This window comes from Syngnathus acus, chromosome 11 (genome assembly GCF_901709675.1).
Source record: "Syngnathus acus chromosome 11, fSynAcu1.2, whole genome shotgun sequence".
Classification (NCBI taxonomy): Eukaryota; Metazoa; Chordata; class Actinopteri; order Syngnathiformes; family Syngnathidae; genus Syngnathus; species Syngnathus acus.
Window position 1 is genome coordinate 3,774,780 of NC_051096.1, and position 15,795 is coordinate 3,790,574.

The window sequence follows — 15,795 nt, forward strand, 5'->3', positions numbered from 1 at the left end:
AAAAGTCGGATTTGGATTTAAATAAAACCAGATTAAAATCAAAGTTTGATTCAACTTCATTTTTAATTTTGTAACCCATATGACATATCACAATCTTCTTGGAAGATAGCAGCATTTTATTCCCTATTTTCTTCTACTTCTCATTTTGGCCAAGGAGAATTGGTCCAAACATAAAGCAAACAGGTCTCACATGGAATGTGACCGGAACATGAACCATAGTCTGCAATACGGGGATACAAAAAGTGCACAAACATTGTGAACAATACAGGCTTGTCATTGCGCCATGTCCCAAATTGCGTGACCTAGAATCATGCTGAAGTGTATCTGCTGTGAGGTAAACTTCTCTATCAACCAAATGTCAATATACACATGTACGCAAAAAGAAATGAAAACATATTTTCACATGTGACAGGTCCATTGAAACACACCAGCCTTGTACTGTGTAACTGCTTCAGTGCATAAGGTCCCAGAATGGTCATACCCAGGACCAGCTACATGGATGACACTAGAAGTGGTGTCTTTTTTTTGGTCCTTTTCAGTCAACAATACAACATTTCAAATAGAACTAGGAAAGGAATCACAAACACCCCCGAGACATTCCGAAACGTTCTGACCAATGAAATGCATTTTGTTATTCACATTTTTGGCCTGTCTGGACAGACAACCTAACAGCAAGGATGCTTAAAATACTTGGTGGGTGCATCCTCAAATTCAGTTTTAACTTCTAATGTAAAGGAAACTCCAAAGTGGTCCGGCCCAAAAAAAGTAAAACAATTTAGGAAAAGCGTAATGACGGAAATGGAATAGTAGTTAGTGAAACAAGCAGTAGAATCTTTGGATTTAGGAGTTTACATAACAAACAGCTTCTTAAACTAAATTAAGACTTCCATTTTAATCAATGTTTTGCCACTGGGACTTAAAATGTCTGCAAATTATCACAAGGAAAAATGGTTTTCTTTTGTTTGTCGTTTAGCCTAGCATGATTGTTAAGTGCAACAGGGGAATGTAGGAAGGTGACGTTTATAATACCATGTCCACGTCATTAAGACTGGGTATGAATGGCGATCTGTGGATTGATTTTAAGACAAGCTTGGTTGAATATCGATGTTGAAACAAAGACGTATGTTGAAGATATTTGGCATTCTTCCTTATGGCATCTGACGAAAGTCGCTGTCAAAGGGGTCTTCAGTGTGCTTGACGGGTGATAGGAATGGTTAGTTGTGATTCACGCCAGTTTCAGGAACTGGTCCACTGTGTCCGCCTCCACCGCGTCAGAGAACATTTCGTAATCCTGATGGGGTGAATAATTAGCATGACAACACAAAAACCACTGCAAATTATAATTCACGCTTCTCACCCCGCAGTATTGGTCGTCGTTGAAAAATTGCGGCGGGACGGCCGCTGGGTTACCCGCTTTGCTGCGCATCTCGTCGCGCAGCTCGCCGCCCACCGAGATGTCCACCAACTCATACTGGATGCTTTTGCTGTCCAGGATGCGCATCACTTCAGCCTGCTGGGACTTGATCTGCAAGAAACAAGTAAGTTGCCTTTTTTTATTTACATTGGACGGATGTGCATCACTTATTGATAAATATTAGAGACATAAAATTACTCTTCTTGGGGGTGAAAGTTCTGGTTTTAATGGGTGGGAATATGTTTTTGACCACACCCCAAATGACCGCCCCTGAACGATTTCCCAACTACAAACTTGGCGCTTAACCTAAGCATACAGTTATAGTTATCCAAATATATAGTTGGTATTCTGTTTTTTAATGACCACTAAGTAAGGTGAATGTCAAAATTAGAAGCTAGCAAGCGAAGCTGGGTGTGTCTTGTGCAAGGCTCACCACCGTTAGCTTAGCAGAAAAAAAAGAAAACAAGGGGGGGGGGGGACAAAAAGCACAAGTTTAGCGACCCGCTGCTAAGCCACTCACCGTCCGTGAAGGAGTTACAGTGGTGTAGTACAGTTTGATCCCCATTTTTTGGTGGTACTTGTTCTTCTCGCTTCCTTTTCTGCAGTTCTGCTCGCCCAGTGGTGGCGTCACGTGATCGCATCAAGTAGAAATAGGAAAGTGGTGCAACAGTAGTGTAAGACTTTCAAAATAAAACAGCTGCCCAGTGTAATACTATGGAGTATTTTATTTGGTAAAATAACAATCAAGTTGACACTTGTCGCTTCAGATTAAGGCATTTGACAAAATAGACCATTTAAATAATGCATTTTAAAATTCATTAACATTGCATCTTCAACATTAATAATAGACGCAATGTGATAAATATTAGTGAGTCTACACATACCTATTTTTAAAAAAATATAATTAGGTTGTGCTTATCATAATAAAAAATTCATTTCAGACACACAACCCACTCAAGACAATACAGACAAAAATGAAATACAACAGCATCTGCCCAGATTTGTCTTCATTTGGCCCAAATTGATGATTTCGATTTATGACGGTCTTTGTGAGGGAAGCTAATGTGCACAAATGCATTTGAACAACCAAAAATGGCCCCAAAATATGCTTTTAGCTTCGCCAATATTTCCCAAAACACTTTGTGGGTTTCTTATTGTCATCAATGTAACCATTATCAACTTTATGACCGCATTATGCTGAGAGATAATGTCTAATTAGTACAGAACAGTTGTGTGGGGTCAGCTGTGTAGTGTGGCGTAGCGTGTTGAATGCTTTGCAATGTTTTCAGCATCATTAAATCCCGCGTTTAATTGGGGTGGGGAATTTATTGCCAAGGATAAGGAGGGGCCCTGGTCCTCACATTTGTCTCCTGTGAGTCACACGCCAGGAATGTTGGCGAGTTTGGACAGTTACGTCATTCTGCTCATTCACTTTTTATTTAAAACGGGTCGCTCCCTAATATCTTTCACTTTAAGTGGGGTAGCAGATAAGTGCATGTGGTGCAATTATTATGCAAACTAGCCCAGTTGTCACATCAAAATTCCATTTTAAAAACAAAGTAGATCAAAATAGCTTTACTTAGTTGTTTATTTCACACCTGAAGCAAAGAACCCAGTACATTAAAATCAATTTGATATGAAATGTCACTTTTAAGGGTGTGCTATAATGTAGCATTAAAACAATATAAAACACTAGCTTCTGACCAATACATTCCTTACAAATCATTTCCCCACATCCCTTCAGTACAAACATTTTCCCTCAAGTACAAAAAGGTTATCTCTCAGCCCTGAGCACGCATTGTGCTTATTAGTCCACCGTGTTCAACGAGGCACTCATTCACGGGAGCGTCGACACGGTGTGCGTTCATATGCAAATAGCACGCTGAGGCCACGCCGGGTGGAACGCAGACTTTTAGAAGGCTGCCATGGAGACCGAACAAGCAGCGCGAAACCGCCGCGGTGAGGCCGGCTAATCGGCCCCACGCTCCCCGTGTGCCGCATACGAATATCGCGGTTGCGAGGATGACTATAGAACGGCAACTAAAGCAGACATGTGCTTCACTTCTTTTGCAGTAAATTCACCGTCGTGTAATAAAAGTGCAAGGTGGGGAAAACCCATAGGAAGTATTGTAAAAGTGAATTTCATCATTCCAGTCAATTATCTCAAAAAAGCATAGAGAGGAAACTAAAATAAAGTCAAACTTTGCCAGTGAGGATTTTAGCCATTAACCATCATGCTAAATCCTTGGTTAAATAAACAAGCGCCGTTCACTCTTTTGAAAACTTTTGCTTTAGTCACCTTGTGAAAATGTTTTTTTTAGGATTCTAAAAAAACAGCAAAGACCAACTCTCCACTTTTGGGGGATTTCCGCTGTATTTTCTGGACTGTGTGAAAGCAAATCAAGCGGGTGGAGGCATTTCGTGGAAACAGTCGGTTTGGATGGTTACACAACACTTTTGTTGTCAGTGAAAATAATAGAGCTCGACGACACCAGGGGCTCAGTTACACACGTGCTATATTATGTCATTAGCATGATGATCCCTAACAATGATACCGGCTGGAGGTGTGGTGTGAATTTTCCAGGCACGTTCACTGGATTTTTCCCCATTCGAACAAGCTCTAAAGTTGGCCCCATTGAGATAAAATGAACATGTTACAACAATGTCACGGCACTTGTGTGTTCCCCCCCCCTCCCAGATTGTCAATAAGATACCGGCGACGTAAAACACACCACGTGAAATCCCTTCTTCTTTACAAACGTCTCAAGTGTTTTCAAGTCGCGTAAAAGTGCTTTTAAAAAGACACATTCCCTTATCTTAGCATAAATAATAATAAGCAAGTGCTAATAAGCGTTTCAGCCACATCTCAAATGCTTGGTATTGTACCGAAAGATAATTGTCCCATTTACCAGCTGGCCATTGCAGTCAAGTAGATTCTGCGTTAATGACTGCCAATTCAATGTTAATACATACGGTCATTATAATTAGGAAATAATACAAAACATGACACGATGTACGCTCTGTTGAAATTCATTAAGAGAGCGGTATAGTAAAAAAGTAATTATCTCCGGTGTACCTAATATTTTTCAGTAGTACTCGTGGTATCAGTGCCCGCGACTCATGAGTCATTTCACTTGGACTTGGTCTGGCGGTCCAGCAGCCGTTTGGCCTTCCTCAGCATAAAAGCGGCGATGAGCATGCACATGAAGAGCGTCAGCCCGTAGAGGCCGACGAAGAACGCCGCGTCGTCTCCGGCGTGGAGCAGCGTGTACACCGGCCGCCGACTGTCGTAGTCCAGTTGCGAGGCGTGGATCTGACACAGGGTGCAACAGGAAAGCAGAATATGGAACAGCTGGTGCCCCTGACCCAGGAAGTCGCAACCTCCCGGCCAGCAACGCTCCAGCACGGGGAAGGCAAAGAAGACGGCGCAGCCTAGGAAGAAGGCGATCTGGCTCAGGTGGTGCACGAAGGCCGGGTCGTTGTCAAGGTTGCTAAGGAGAAGTCTGTGCACCACAGGGCTGATGTCCCACATGTAGGCGATGGTGGATGGTGTCACCTGGCCCACCTTGCGCACCCAAGGCGGGAGGGTGTGGTTCCGGTATTTGCCGTAGCAGCAACCCAGACACGACAGCCAACTGAGAAAAGCCGCCACGGGCATGAAGATGGGACCCATCCACCGATGGAACCCTTCCTCAGCCGCGTAGTAGTAGTGCACCACGGCGCTGCCGTACTGGTACTGTGCCACGCCTACGTAGTCCAGAAAGAAGAAGGCATAGTGGCACATCTCTGACTTGCCGCCCAGGAGGTGCGCCACCACGCTCCACGCCGTGTAGTTAAGTGCAGACAGGATGAGGATCAACAGAGGCCACGCGTGCCGGTCCTGTGCCAAATCCACCGACTGTGCCACGTCGCTCGTCTTGGCCAGGAGAACCAGAAAGGCCAGCAGGTGCGTCCAGATGTTGATGGTCTCGTTGTGGCGGTGGAAGGCGGACAGGAAGTAGTAGCGCCAACACTGATGGAGGGGCCGGTAGCCGGTGCCAACGTAGCGCTCGCGGAAAAAGTGGGGCACCTCAGTGTCGCGCACAGTGCCGGGCATGGAGGGCGATGCCTCGGAGGTCAGCAGCCGAGGGACCTGCTTGATGTGCTGCAGGCTGATGAAGAGGCGCCCAATTCGCTCCATCACGATGGTCGTCATGGCGGCGGGAAGCTGCGGACAAGCACCAAAAACTCTTTCAGAACTGATTCAAATCCTTAATATCCATCTTAAAATCCATCTCTGATGTGCGGCGAGGTTCGTGGCTGGTGAGGCACCGACAGATTGACAAATTGGTACATAAATACAGCACAGTACATACAATCTTCAAAACTAATCATAAAATAATTATTTTTGAATAATTAAATTAGTTGCAGAGTACCTAGTGGGGTGGCTGAGGAGTGGAAATTATGCTGTCTCTATGGAACGTAGGAATTTACATCGTCAGGTATCTCTGACCTGTGAATGACGTCACACTGACACCACCCTCCAGATGGATGAATTGAACTGTATTTCATTTAACACTATTATTATTTTTAAATATGGGTCAAGACAAAATACCGTTGCCCCCAGTTATTATTTAAACGGGGGAGGGGGGGGGGGGGGTCAACAGAACACCGAAGTTAAGTGACGTCTTGAAGTCCACATGAGTGGCAAAGAAGTTTGGAAAAGTTGTTTCCTTTGCACGTTTTGCTGTTATGAATGCCTAAAAGTTTGCTCTGATGTTATATTGTCGTAAAGGAGCTTTTTCTTACCGTGTCGGGTTCCCTTTTCACCAGACGACTGCCTCGCCGCGTTGGTCCGTGCGTCTTCTGTCTTCTTCCACGCCCAGATTAGAAATATGCAACAGATGAGGAGGGCGGTGTCAAACTCTTAGACGGAAGTGCATTGAAAAGTAGGCCGACATTACCAACAAACATAAAAAGCTAACGTGTAAAAATAAAAATGTGAAAGATTTACTCTAATGGCCAGCAGCGTAAAATTCCGTTATGGCCAGTGCATTCACTGATGGAAAATGAGGAAGCTGACTCTGCAAATCTAGTTGTTTTATCACAAAAGCTTTTACTTTGAAATGAGTAACTCGCCTATTGCGTTAGGAAACTTTGTTGATGTGACTGGATTATTATGCGATTCTGTTATTTGATATTTTCATTGTGTAATCATATAATGTAATGTACAGTGCTTGATACTGTGCATAATTTTGCACTGTACACTTAAACTTAAATAAATAAAAGCAAATTGCCCAAATTTAAAATGACAGTGGAAAATAGAAATATCTATCATACAAAAACTAAACAACACTACAAAACGGAAATTTGATTATTTAAAAAGCAATCTTAAAAAATTCTTCATTGCACTTTGGAGAGACGCACTTAATAATAGATGCAAAAGATCGACTGAATAACACAATAAATGTAAACTAACAAATAAATATAAATGGATAAGAAATTTTCTTACTTCATTTTAAGATTAGTAATTTCTTACCAACCAGCAGACTTCGTATGATATTCTGCAGACTTCCACTGACAGGGTGTGCCAGCATTGAAGTTGTACAAGCTTTTCTTGCTTATCAATATCATTACATGACGCCCATAACTATGAACTGAACATTCAAATAAAAAACTTTGAAGTACTGTCGATTTTTAATATGAAAAGTAGATCAATTTACATAAGTCCTATCTTTTGCAAATCACGGCTGTTGTGTTCCTGAGGCTTCTAGCAAAACAATAGTTTTATTAGTCCACAACTATAAAAACAAACAATCAAACAGTAAAGCACATATTTATTTCTTTTTAATGTGATCTGTCCACTTTCTATCCCCAGATGTGTTTGCTACCCGCACAACCAGCAGATGGCTGACATTTCTCTTTGACTGCATGGGAAAAGGACAACACATGGCGGTTCATCTCCAGCCTCTAATTGGCTGCACTCACATCATGTGGAGGCGGCAGAATTCCCAGAGCTCTCCTGCCACCGGTGCGACTTTTCTTATTAATACCCTCCTCTTATTTTTGCTGAGCACTTTGTTTTGGCTCTCCGTGTACAATATATGGCCTGTCACCTCTAATGGGCACCGAGATGGAGCATGGAAAGCCCATGGGGGGATCCTTGGGCTGGCCTTTTGTTTGCAGATAACGCTTCACTTGCAACTTTATAGCTACACCAATAGTGAGATTGTCTTTGTACTGTAGTTGGGGGACAAAACGTTGATAATATCCACTTGTGTAGTGCTTTGAGTTGCCAAACATAGATTGCAGCCTAAAAATAATTGTCTATATTTTAGTGAATCAAAATACGACTTAATGTTAGCTTCTACTGTAATTTAACTCGATACTTCAATATACTCACGTCACAACTGAAATCATCATCTTTCGTTTGTAAATGCCATTAATCTGAGTTCATGTTTTAATTTATTGACCTGACCGTGCAAGTGCTCATTTTGTCCACCAGAAGGCAGTATAATATGTATAGCCACACCACGTAAATTTGACGAAACAGAAGAAGAGCTAATTAGGTGCCAGTAGTAATTGTGTATATTTAGAAATAAAACAGAGAACGGCAAATTAGGTTAACAGGTAAAAAAATAATCCTGAAATGTTACCATAAAGTATGTCTAAGTTTATCTGAATTCTGCGTTAAAAAAAAAAAACCAGAGGTATGTGTACAATTTGGGCAATCTGTTTCAAAATAAGATAATAAATTTACACATTACATCGATACTTCTGCCCTGCATCATAATCGATTCTTTAACCAACTAATACTACCTATACTATTCAATTGTAATCGACGTTTTTGTACGAATATCACATTTAAGATGATGAACAATTGTATTTTATTTTGAAGTTTAAACGGAAGCATCTCCATCCGTGCGTTTGTCCAGCTTGGTGGAGTCGTAGGCGGGACGTGTGGTTTCGCAGGAAGTTGATTTCCTGCCTTAGTTAACTATGGCCGATTTAACCGAGAAGGCGGAAACCATGAAGAACTATCACATAGCGTCGGAAAAGATTAACCCGCTGGCCGGTCGTTTCCCTCATTGTATCGTGTGGACCCCCATCCCCGTGTTGTCGTGAGTTAAGTTGGAGGCTTCTTTTGGGCAAGTTCCCCGGATGTGCTGCAACGCAAGTGACAGCTTCGTTTGCTTAGCAAGCTAGCTGTCAAACGTCCCGTTTCTTATTTTATATGAGCATACAAAGCACTGATAATTGTCCTTGTTGTGCAAAACCCAGGCTATTGAAACATCAAATAGTTGAACATATACATGCAAAAGATTACAGAAGGTTAATTTAAGTTTGCATAGTTTATTCCCCCAGCTTTTTTCCATCAATTTATTCAAATACTACATTTTATGTTTCTTATTGCATAGTTAATTCAATGAAGTGACTATTTTCCCTTGCCAGTTGGCTGTTTCCATTTATTGGGCACATGGGCATCTGCACTTCAGTTGGAGTCATCCGGGACTTTGCTGGACCCTATTTTGTATCTGTAAGTAATCCAATTTTGATTATAGGTAGTGTATGTGTGTACACCACCCAAGGAAGCTTTTCTTTTGTCATGCAGGAGGACAACATGGCTTTTGGAAAACCAACAAAGTGAGTTTTATCTGATGTTTCCCCCCCCCCCCCCCCCCCCCCCCTCTCTCTTGACCTGACTTCTACACAACATTATCATTTGTCGTTGGAGATACTGGATGCTGGACGTAAGCAAAGTCTATGCCGGTGGCTCGAGCGCTTGGGATATTGCCGTGCACGACGCTTCGGAGGAGTACAAGCACAGGATGGTACGGACCCATTTATACGTACAAAATATGCATAACATTTTTTGGTGGTATGTTTTCTCAAGCACAACCTGTGTTGCGACAACTGCCATTCGCACGTGGCCATGGCTCTCAACCTGATGCGCTACGACAACAGCACGTCGTGGAACATGGTCAAGCTCTGCCTCCTGGTGCTGCTGCACGGAAAGCATGTCAGGTAACATGGCGTCTCACGGTGGTGCTGCGTAACCTCTGATAAATCGAAAAGACGAATTTGAATAACTCCAAAAAATAAAACAGCACAAAGCACCATTCTAAAGGCACAAACAATTGAAAGTGTTTCGACCAGCGTTAGTGTCTAGGGATGTATTGATCTTGCTTTGGGTCCCTTTGCTTTCCAGCTGCGCGGGCTTCCTGAAGACGTGGCTGCCCTTCCTCATACTGCTGGGCGTCATTGTGACAGTGGCGCTTGTCATCAACCTCCGATGACCTCCCCCAGGGAATGTCGGCAAACAAAGTGAGGCCTTTTTATGTCAAGAAAAGACTTTTGAAAAACCTGTAAGAGACGCCGGAATGAATGTCTCACACAAACACCTCCATCACTGCCACGCACACAATTTCTAACAATGATAATAATCTAAATCTCTTTTTAGAAAAACCTGCCTTTAGTATCACAATTCAGAACTTCTTCTTTTTTTCGCTAGCAATTTAAACGGCCATTGCCGCCTCAGGGTGAATGTCGTTATGCCGTTAAAGTGCGGGTCAGTGCCAACTCCGTGTTTTAAAAACCGTGTCAAAAATGAGAGACCCAGGACTAGCCTTTTACAGTGAAGTCCAGTTTACCCTGCTGGATACGTTCCAGACCCACCTGCGAAATAACGCTAATATATAAATTTGCTAAACCACACTTCCGTAGTGCCTGTTCTCGTTCTCGCTGTCAGGAAATGAGTCTATCATTGAAATATAATTTTAAGGAAATGAAAATTCGTCAGCTTTACATATCTGCCACATCTGCTCAACATAATTACCCAGAAACACTTTAGCTATCCGAAAAAAAAAAAATTGCAGCCATCTAGTAATGACAGCCATCTGAAAAACATTTATTTTGGGTGAAGTATTTACTTGAGGTTAAGAGGACCCCATTATTCATTTCAGCTGTATTTGAGAAAATTACGCTTATGAGAGCAAGCCATTTTGTTCAACTTGAGTGCATGGTTGTTGTTTTTCTCCGGCCTTTCTTTCCGCATGTTATTTTTGCCTATTTAATTCCACATGATGGGTGTCACTCCACTTCAGTTGCCATGGCTGTGCTGAGCATATCCAAATCCTCCCGTTATTCCCAATCATATAACTCCTTAAGCCCCTTCTTTTCGGAAGCAGCAGGTAGCCAGGATGGCTCAGGTTTTCTCGCTGAAGAAATTTCAAACAGATGGACTCAAAATGTTTAAGACAAGTCGCAAATGATCATTTTGTTGTAAAAAGGTGGTCGATTCTGCTCACTAACTAGCCAGCTAGCGTCATAAGCTACATTGTACAATACTTGACCTTAACAGATGCTGCAACATTCAATCATTAATTTTTTGTTTTAAGCCGTCCCACCACTGTGGTGCCTTGCAGTAACCAGGAGCCAGCAGGTCATGGAATGTGGAGACCTGCGGCGGGGGTGGGGTGGGGGCTACGCTATCAATATATGCTTAGGCTGGTCCAGAGACTCCCTAATCCCAAAACCGTAGACTAGTTCCATGCAGAAAAATCCTGCCAGGTCCTCAAGAATGTTTTCTGGAACATATACTGTATATAATAATAAAGGTGTTTTATTATTGTTCTAAAAAAAGTGTTCATCTTAATATTTCTTGCTCATCTTGTTCCTAAAATGATTATAAATGGTCAGAATACACAGGAAGCAAAAGAACCCCCCCTTCCTTAGTCCCTTGCTTTGATACTTAAACCCGCCCCCCTGCCCGCACTGCAAAGTCTCACTCAGGGGCCATTATTGTGCACATGAAAGGAGGACCATTCGCAATTCTGGTCCCCCACCCCCTCCCTCACCCCGCATTGCTGCTGACCACCTGGGTGGGAAGGTAGCAAACATCCAGCCAAAAGTCCCCGACATGCTTTTTTAAATCCACATCAAAAGGGAATAATTTCAGGATGGATGCAGTCAGAGGAACTGCAACCTTGTGAAAGTAGCCACCTCATAAAAGAAAAAAAAAAGTGCAAGACTTCATATGTAACTTTTGAACATCAATTTGAAAGTTTGGATTTGGCTGAATTCCACATTTGTCTTTAAATTTAAACCAGATCCAATTGTTGCTCTGACTTTTGACTTTCAGTTAGATTTCATATTTTGAATCATTTTCATGCAAATAAAAAAAAAAAGAATATCATTTCTTTTAAAGATGAGACTTCTGTTTGAGGCCGACCCACAGGATCTGGATCCGGCCCCCAAACTTCAAGCTCCTCCTCGTCGGATGCGTGCGCGATGCTCTTTTTTTTTTTTTTTTTTCCTTGTTTTTTCTCTCAACATGATTTGTTTGCAAATAAGCGACGCCCATTCTCCTTTCTCTTGCAAAGAACCCCCACCACACACACACACACACACACACACGCGCGCGCGCTTTTAGTCCACAACCCCCACTAGTGGCTGCCAGTGTCTGCATGGAAGTGCTCGGATCCACACTCGAGGCGTGCGGCCACTCAAGACAGCAGCCGGTGGAGATGTAATCTTTCTCCACTTCTCCTTCGTCTTCATCCGTTCTTTCTTACCCAACATGCTGGACTTGAGCCCCAGTCGCCTCTTCTGCAGCACCCTCCTGCTCCTGCTCCTGCTGGGCTCCGTTTACGCACCGGCAGCTCCAGCGTCCTCCTGCCCGACGGGCTGCGAGTGCTCCGAAGTGGCGCACACGGTGAAGTGCGTGGCCAAAGACCTCCGGAGCGTCCCGCTCGAGATCCCTGGATACACCCGGAACCTTTTCATCACCGGCAACCGGATCACGCGCATCGGCACAGACTCCTTCAAGGGCCTCGACAATGTCACTAACCTTTCACTAAGCAATAACAGGTATATTTCTATCTCTTCTATAAATATTATACAATTTTGTCGCTACAGAATAATTTTTCTTATTGTGGGTTTTACACATTTTTGAAGAATGTGTCATATTTAAAAAGTTGAAATTGGTTTTCTGTCAAGAAGAAAAAATGTGTACTGTTTGTGTTAATTCTATCTTTATTTTTTGTAATTTAAAATAGTAACTAATATTAATTTCTGTTAATTATGAAATAATTTCATTTGGTACTTCATTTTTATGTAATTGTTATTTTTGCAATTGAGCAAATTCAAGCTAATATTTTTATAAACAGCTATAAACCGTGCAAGTAAATATTTACGCAAATACAAAATGCAGTGATGAAATTATTACATGAAATAATACATGTATACATGCTAATCGTCACCTAGACCAAAAGAAAATCTCCACCTATCGATCCTCCAGGATTTCCGAGGTGGACTCGCACGCCTTCTCCGGCCTGCCGAGTCTTCGCTCGCTGGACCTGAGCTCCAACCAGCTGGCGGTGTTCCACCCAGAAGCCTTCACGGTAGCCAACCAATCGCTCCGCCAGCTCAACCTGAGCCGTGCCCTCTACAACCACTCAGCTGTGCTGGACTTGGCTACGGCTTTGCGCTGGAGCGCCCTAAGCTCTCTGCGCAGCCTCGACCTGTCGCACAACGGCCTCATCTACCTCCCGCCACTTATTTTCTCCCACCTGAGCGGACTTCGCCGGCTGCTGCTCACCAACAACTCCCTGGTCGCCGTGCGCAACGCCACCCTGGCCGGTTTGGAGTCTCTCCGGGAGCTGGATCTGACACTCAACTCGCTGAAGAATATCCCCGAGGAGGGCCTGCGCGAGCTGGACTCGCTCCCCGAGGCCGAGATCCTCCTGGGTGAGAACCCCTTCACGTGTGCGTGCGGCATCGAACCTTTGACCCGCTGGCTCAACCGCTCTCAGGGACGCGTCCGCGACCCTGACCATCTGGTCTGCGCCTTCCCTGCCGCCCTGAGGAACACCTCTCTGCTCTCGGTGGTGGGTGCCTCCGGCAGCCTGAGGTGCCGCCAAAGGGGCGCCGGCGCCGACCTGGCCCTGCAGACCTCCTACGTGTTCCTGGGCCTGGTGCTGGGTCTGGTGGGCCTGGTCTTCCTCTTTGTGCTCTACCTGAACCGCAGAGGCATCAAGAAGCGTGTGTACGACATGCGAGACGCCTGCAGGGAGGTGTGGGAGGGCTACCACTACCGCTTCGAGCTCGAATCGGACCCCCGCCTCTCCCAGGTGTCCTCAAGCACTGACATGTAAGACCTAAACGAGTTCATGACGTTGGATTACACCCCCCCACCCACACACACACACACCCATACACACACGTGACTCCTGTCTTCCACATCAACAGCAAGTGCCTCAAGACCCTGGACTGGTCGCCGGTCAAACACGGGCAGCATACAGTATAGATGTATATAGTATAGTATGTATGATGTATGTATATAGTAGTGTATTTACACACATATAGGCATTTCTGAATGTTTGTGTAAATCTTTATGCATGTAAAATGCAAGCAGCAAATTGGAATTGTATCAAGTCCTTTGCATTCGGAAGAAGGATAATTCAGCCCAGGCAAGAGCCTCTCCAAACCCTCTTGCGCCGCCCCTCCCTTTTTTTTCTTTCTTTTTTTCATGAAGACTTGCTTTGTTTCGACGCCTAGACTTTTATTGCCACAATGATGAGAACCAGTCACGGAGGCCGAGGCTCTTCAAAAGCCAGCTCCATGTTTTTCTGTTTAAGGAACTTTCGCCTTCTTCTTTCTTCCCATGATAAGACACAGATGATTCCGGACAACAGCGGCCGCATTCATACAGCAAGAACAACTCAAATTTACATTTTATTGGGGTCGCAAGAAGTAAATGCCTTATCATGTTTGAGTTGAGGCTACAAATGACTTTATTGCCCTTCACTTTGCTGGTTTTGAGGCTAAAAGCTTCCTTTTGTTCCAAGCCAAAGACGAAGCATTCCTCTTCTGGCTTCTTAGCCATTTTACTGCATGTGCAATACCACAATAAAATGACAAAGCAGCACTGTCTTGGCAACAAGCCTCATTTAGTTGAACTCTACAATGTATTTAAAAAAAAAAACATTTTTGTCTCACGTCAGGACAAAACAATAAAACAGACCAATAATTTGCCCAAATTTATATTTCTTGTTTGTTTGTTTTTGCAAAATGCCAGGCAAAGGATGTTAGGCTAACATTTTTTATATCACAATAATTCCTTTTTAATATCTTATTTTCATGTATTCCAACTGATTAGGTCATTAACTAATTACCCGTCAGATTAACCAAACTTCTGGAGTTAACAATTAGAAGTGAACACAGAGGAATTGATGGCGGCTCGGCTCGTTAGTGCGCAGACATAAAGGTCGGCTCAAATGGCAAAGAAAACAAGATTCCCTTGCGATGACAAAGTTGAGCACTCGACAGCCGCTTTTGTTTAAGTGTCATCATTCTTAATCATGGCCGCTGGGACAGGGGTCCCGGGGGAAATGGGGCGGGGCAATCATTTGCTGTTATGCAATATGTCACAGGCTTTTAGGGTGAGGGGGGGTCAAATAACAAAGTCCCCCCCCCCTTCCCATTTCTGTACATTTGAAGACAGGCAGAGTATATTGTCACAAAAAGGGAGCATCTGCGCCATTAAAAGCTTCCTGTGTGTTCTGTAAAATGGCCTTGACCCATTTTAAAGACTAGACAAGAAAGCAGCAAGCGGGCGCAATACTTCATCATCTGCTTCACGCGTCGATAGCTCGGCCTGGAATCGAGCGGCGCGTCTGGGAAAGACAATAGTGCACCCAGGAGAGGCGCTTCAATTTAAAGACACCCGTCATCAAATCTGCTTTTTGTTTTTTTGAAAGAAATTCGTGGACCTTAAAGAGGTCATACTATTATTATGATGATTATTGTTATTTGTTTTATTCGTGGCGTCTGATTGGTCTAGATCCAGTTAGAGTTTCATCACATTAAAATATTGACATTCAGAGGAATTTATTGAAAAATAAAAAGGTTGGCATACGATTCGGTTGCATCACAGCGAAAGCTGACATGAAAGAAGTTGAAGCCAACATGACGTTGAGTGTCTTGCATGGGAACTGGAAAGAATCACAACTGCTGAGATGAAGAGAAAAGAGAAACGAGCGGTCGCCAGTGCTATTTCCTGTTTCAGGAAATTGTGTCTTTGATGTAAGCCACCGCACTCATGCGGTCATCAGTCGCATGAGAACAGGAAGGAAAGGAAATCCTCTCTCTGTAGTTTCTTTTTTTATGTATGAAGAAAACAACACACCAAAAAAACATTCAAAATGTTCTTGATAATTCATATTCTCAATATTCCTAATTCTGCTTATCAATAATTTTTATATATTTACACCCCAAAATTGGAGACTTATTTTTCCTTTTTTTTTTCATTCTAATAACTTTGAATAAATACTCAAATATTTTATTGATTTTTTTCCCCCCCCAATACTTTCCATATTATTCACTTGCTCTTATGCAAAATT

At 43.2% G+C, this 15,795-nt stretch overlaps 4 protein-coding genes across 6 annotated transcripts; 2 read left to right on the forward strand and 2 right to left on the reverse strand.

Moving 5' to 3' along the window:
• Positions 1 to 44: 44 nt before the first annotated feature.
• sh3bgrl3 (SH3 domain binding glutamate-rich protein like 3) lies at positions 45 to 2,094 on the reverse strand. Its single transcript, XM_037263573.1, has 3 exons — positions 1,935 to 2,094; positions 1,358 to 1,525; positions 45 to 1,291 (listed from the first exon to the last, which is right to left on the reverse strand). Exons 1-3 carry the CDS (start codon positions 1,977 to 1,979, stop codon positions 1,226 to 1,228), a joined length of 279 nt encoding a protein of 92 aa, XP_037119468.1. The 5' UTR covers positions 1,980 to 2,094; the 3' UTR covers positions 45 to 1,225.
• Positions 2,095 to 2,984: 890 nt separating this feature from the next.
• On the reverse strand, positions 2,985 to 7,050 carry paqr7a (progestin and adipoQ receptor family member VII, a). The gene is made up of 3 exons (XM_037263579.1): positions 6,933 to 7,050; positions 6,203 to 6,263; positions 2,985 to 5,621 (listed from the first exon to the last, which is right to left on the reverse strand). Exon 3 carries the CDS (start codon positions 5,607 to 5,609, stop codon positions 4,545 to 4,547), a length of 1,065 nt encoding a protein of 354 aa, XP_037119474.1. The 5' UTR covers positions 5,610 to 5,621; positions 6,203 to 6,263; positions 6,933 to 7,050; the 3' UTR covers positions 2,985 to 4,544.
• Positions 7,051 to 7,302: 252 nt separating this feature from the next.
• On the forward strand, positions 7,303 to 11,473 carry tmem222b (transmembrane protein 222b). Of its 3 annotated transcripts, XM_037263585.1 has the most exons (7): positions 8,331 to 8,514; positions 8,846 to 8,930; positions 9,006 to 9,037; positions 9,129 to 9,225; positions 9,288 to 9,418; positions 9,603 to 9,718; positions 10,792 to 11,473. In XM_037263585.1, the coding sequence occupies exons 1-6, from the start codon at positions 8,393 to 8,395 to the stop codon at positions 9,688 to 9,690; spliced, it is 555 nt and encodes a 184-aa protein (XP_037119480.1). In that variant the 5' UTR covers positions 8,331 to 8,392; the 3' UTR covers positions 9,691 to 9,718; positions 10,792 to 11,473. The 3 variants fall into 3 exon arrangements, with proteins under 3 accessions (XP_037119481.1, XP_037119480.1, XP_037119479.1); XM_037263586.1 differs by lacking the exon at positions 8,331 to 8,514 and adding an exon at positions 7,303 to 7,424 and having other exon boundaries at positions 9,603 to 10,948; XM_037263584.1 differs by having other exon boundaries at positions 9,603 to 10,948.
• Positions 11,474 to 11,696: 223 nt separating this feature from the next.
• Positions 11,697 to 14,329, forward strand: tpbga (trophoblast glycoprotein a). The gene is made up of 2 exons (XM_037263577.1): positions 11,697 to 12,262; positions 12,693 to 14,329. Exons 1-2 carry the CDS (start codon positions 11,973 to 11,975, stop codon positions 13,546 to 13,548), a joined length of 1,146 nt encoding a protein of 381 aa, XP_037119472.1. The 5' UTR covers positions 11,697 to 11,972; the 3' UTR covers positions 13,549 to 14,329.
• Positions 14,330 to 15,795: the final 1,466 nt, after the last annotated feature.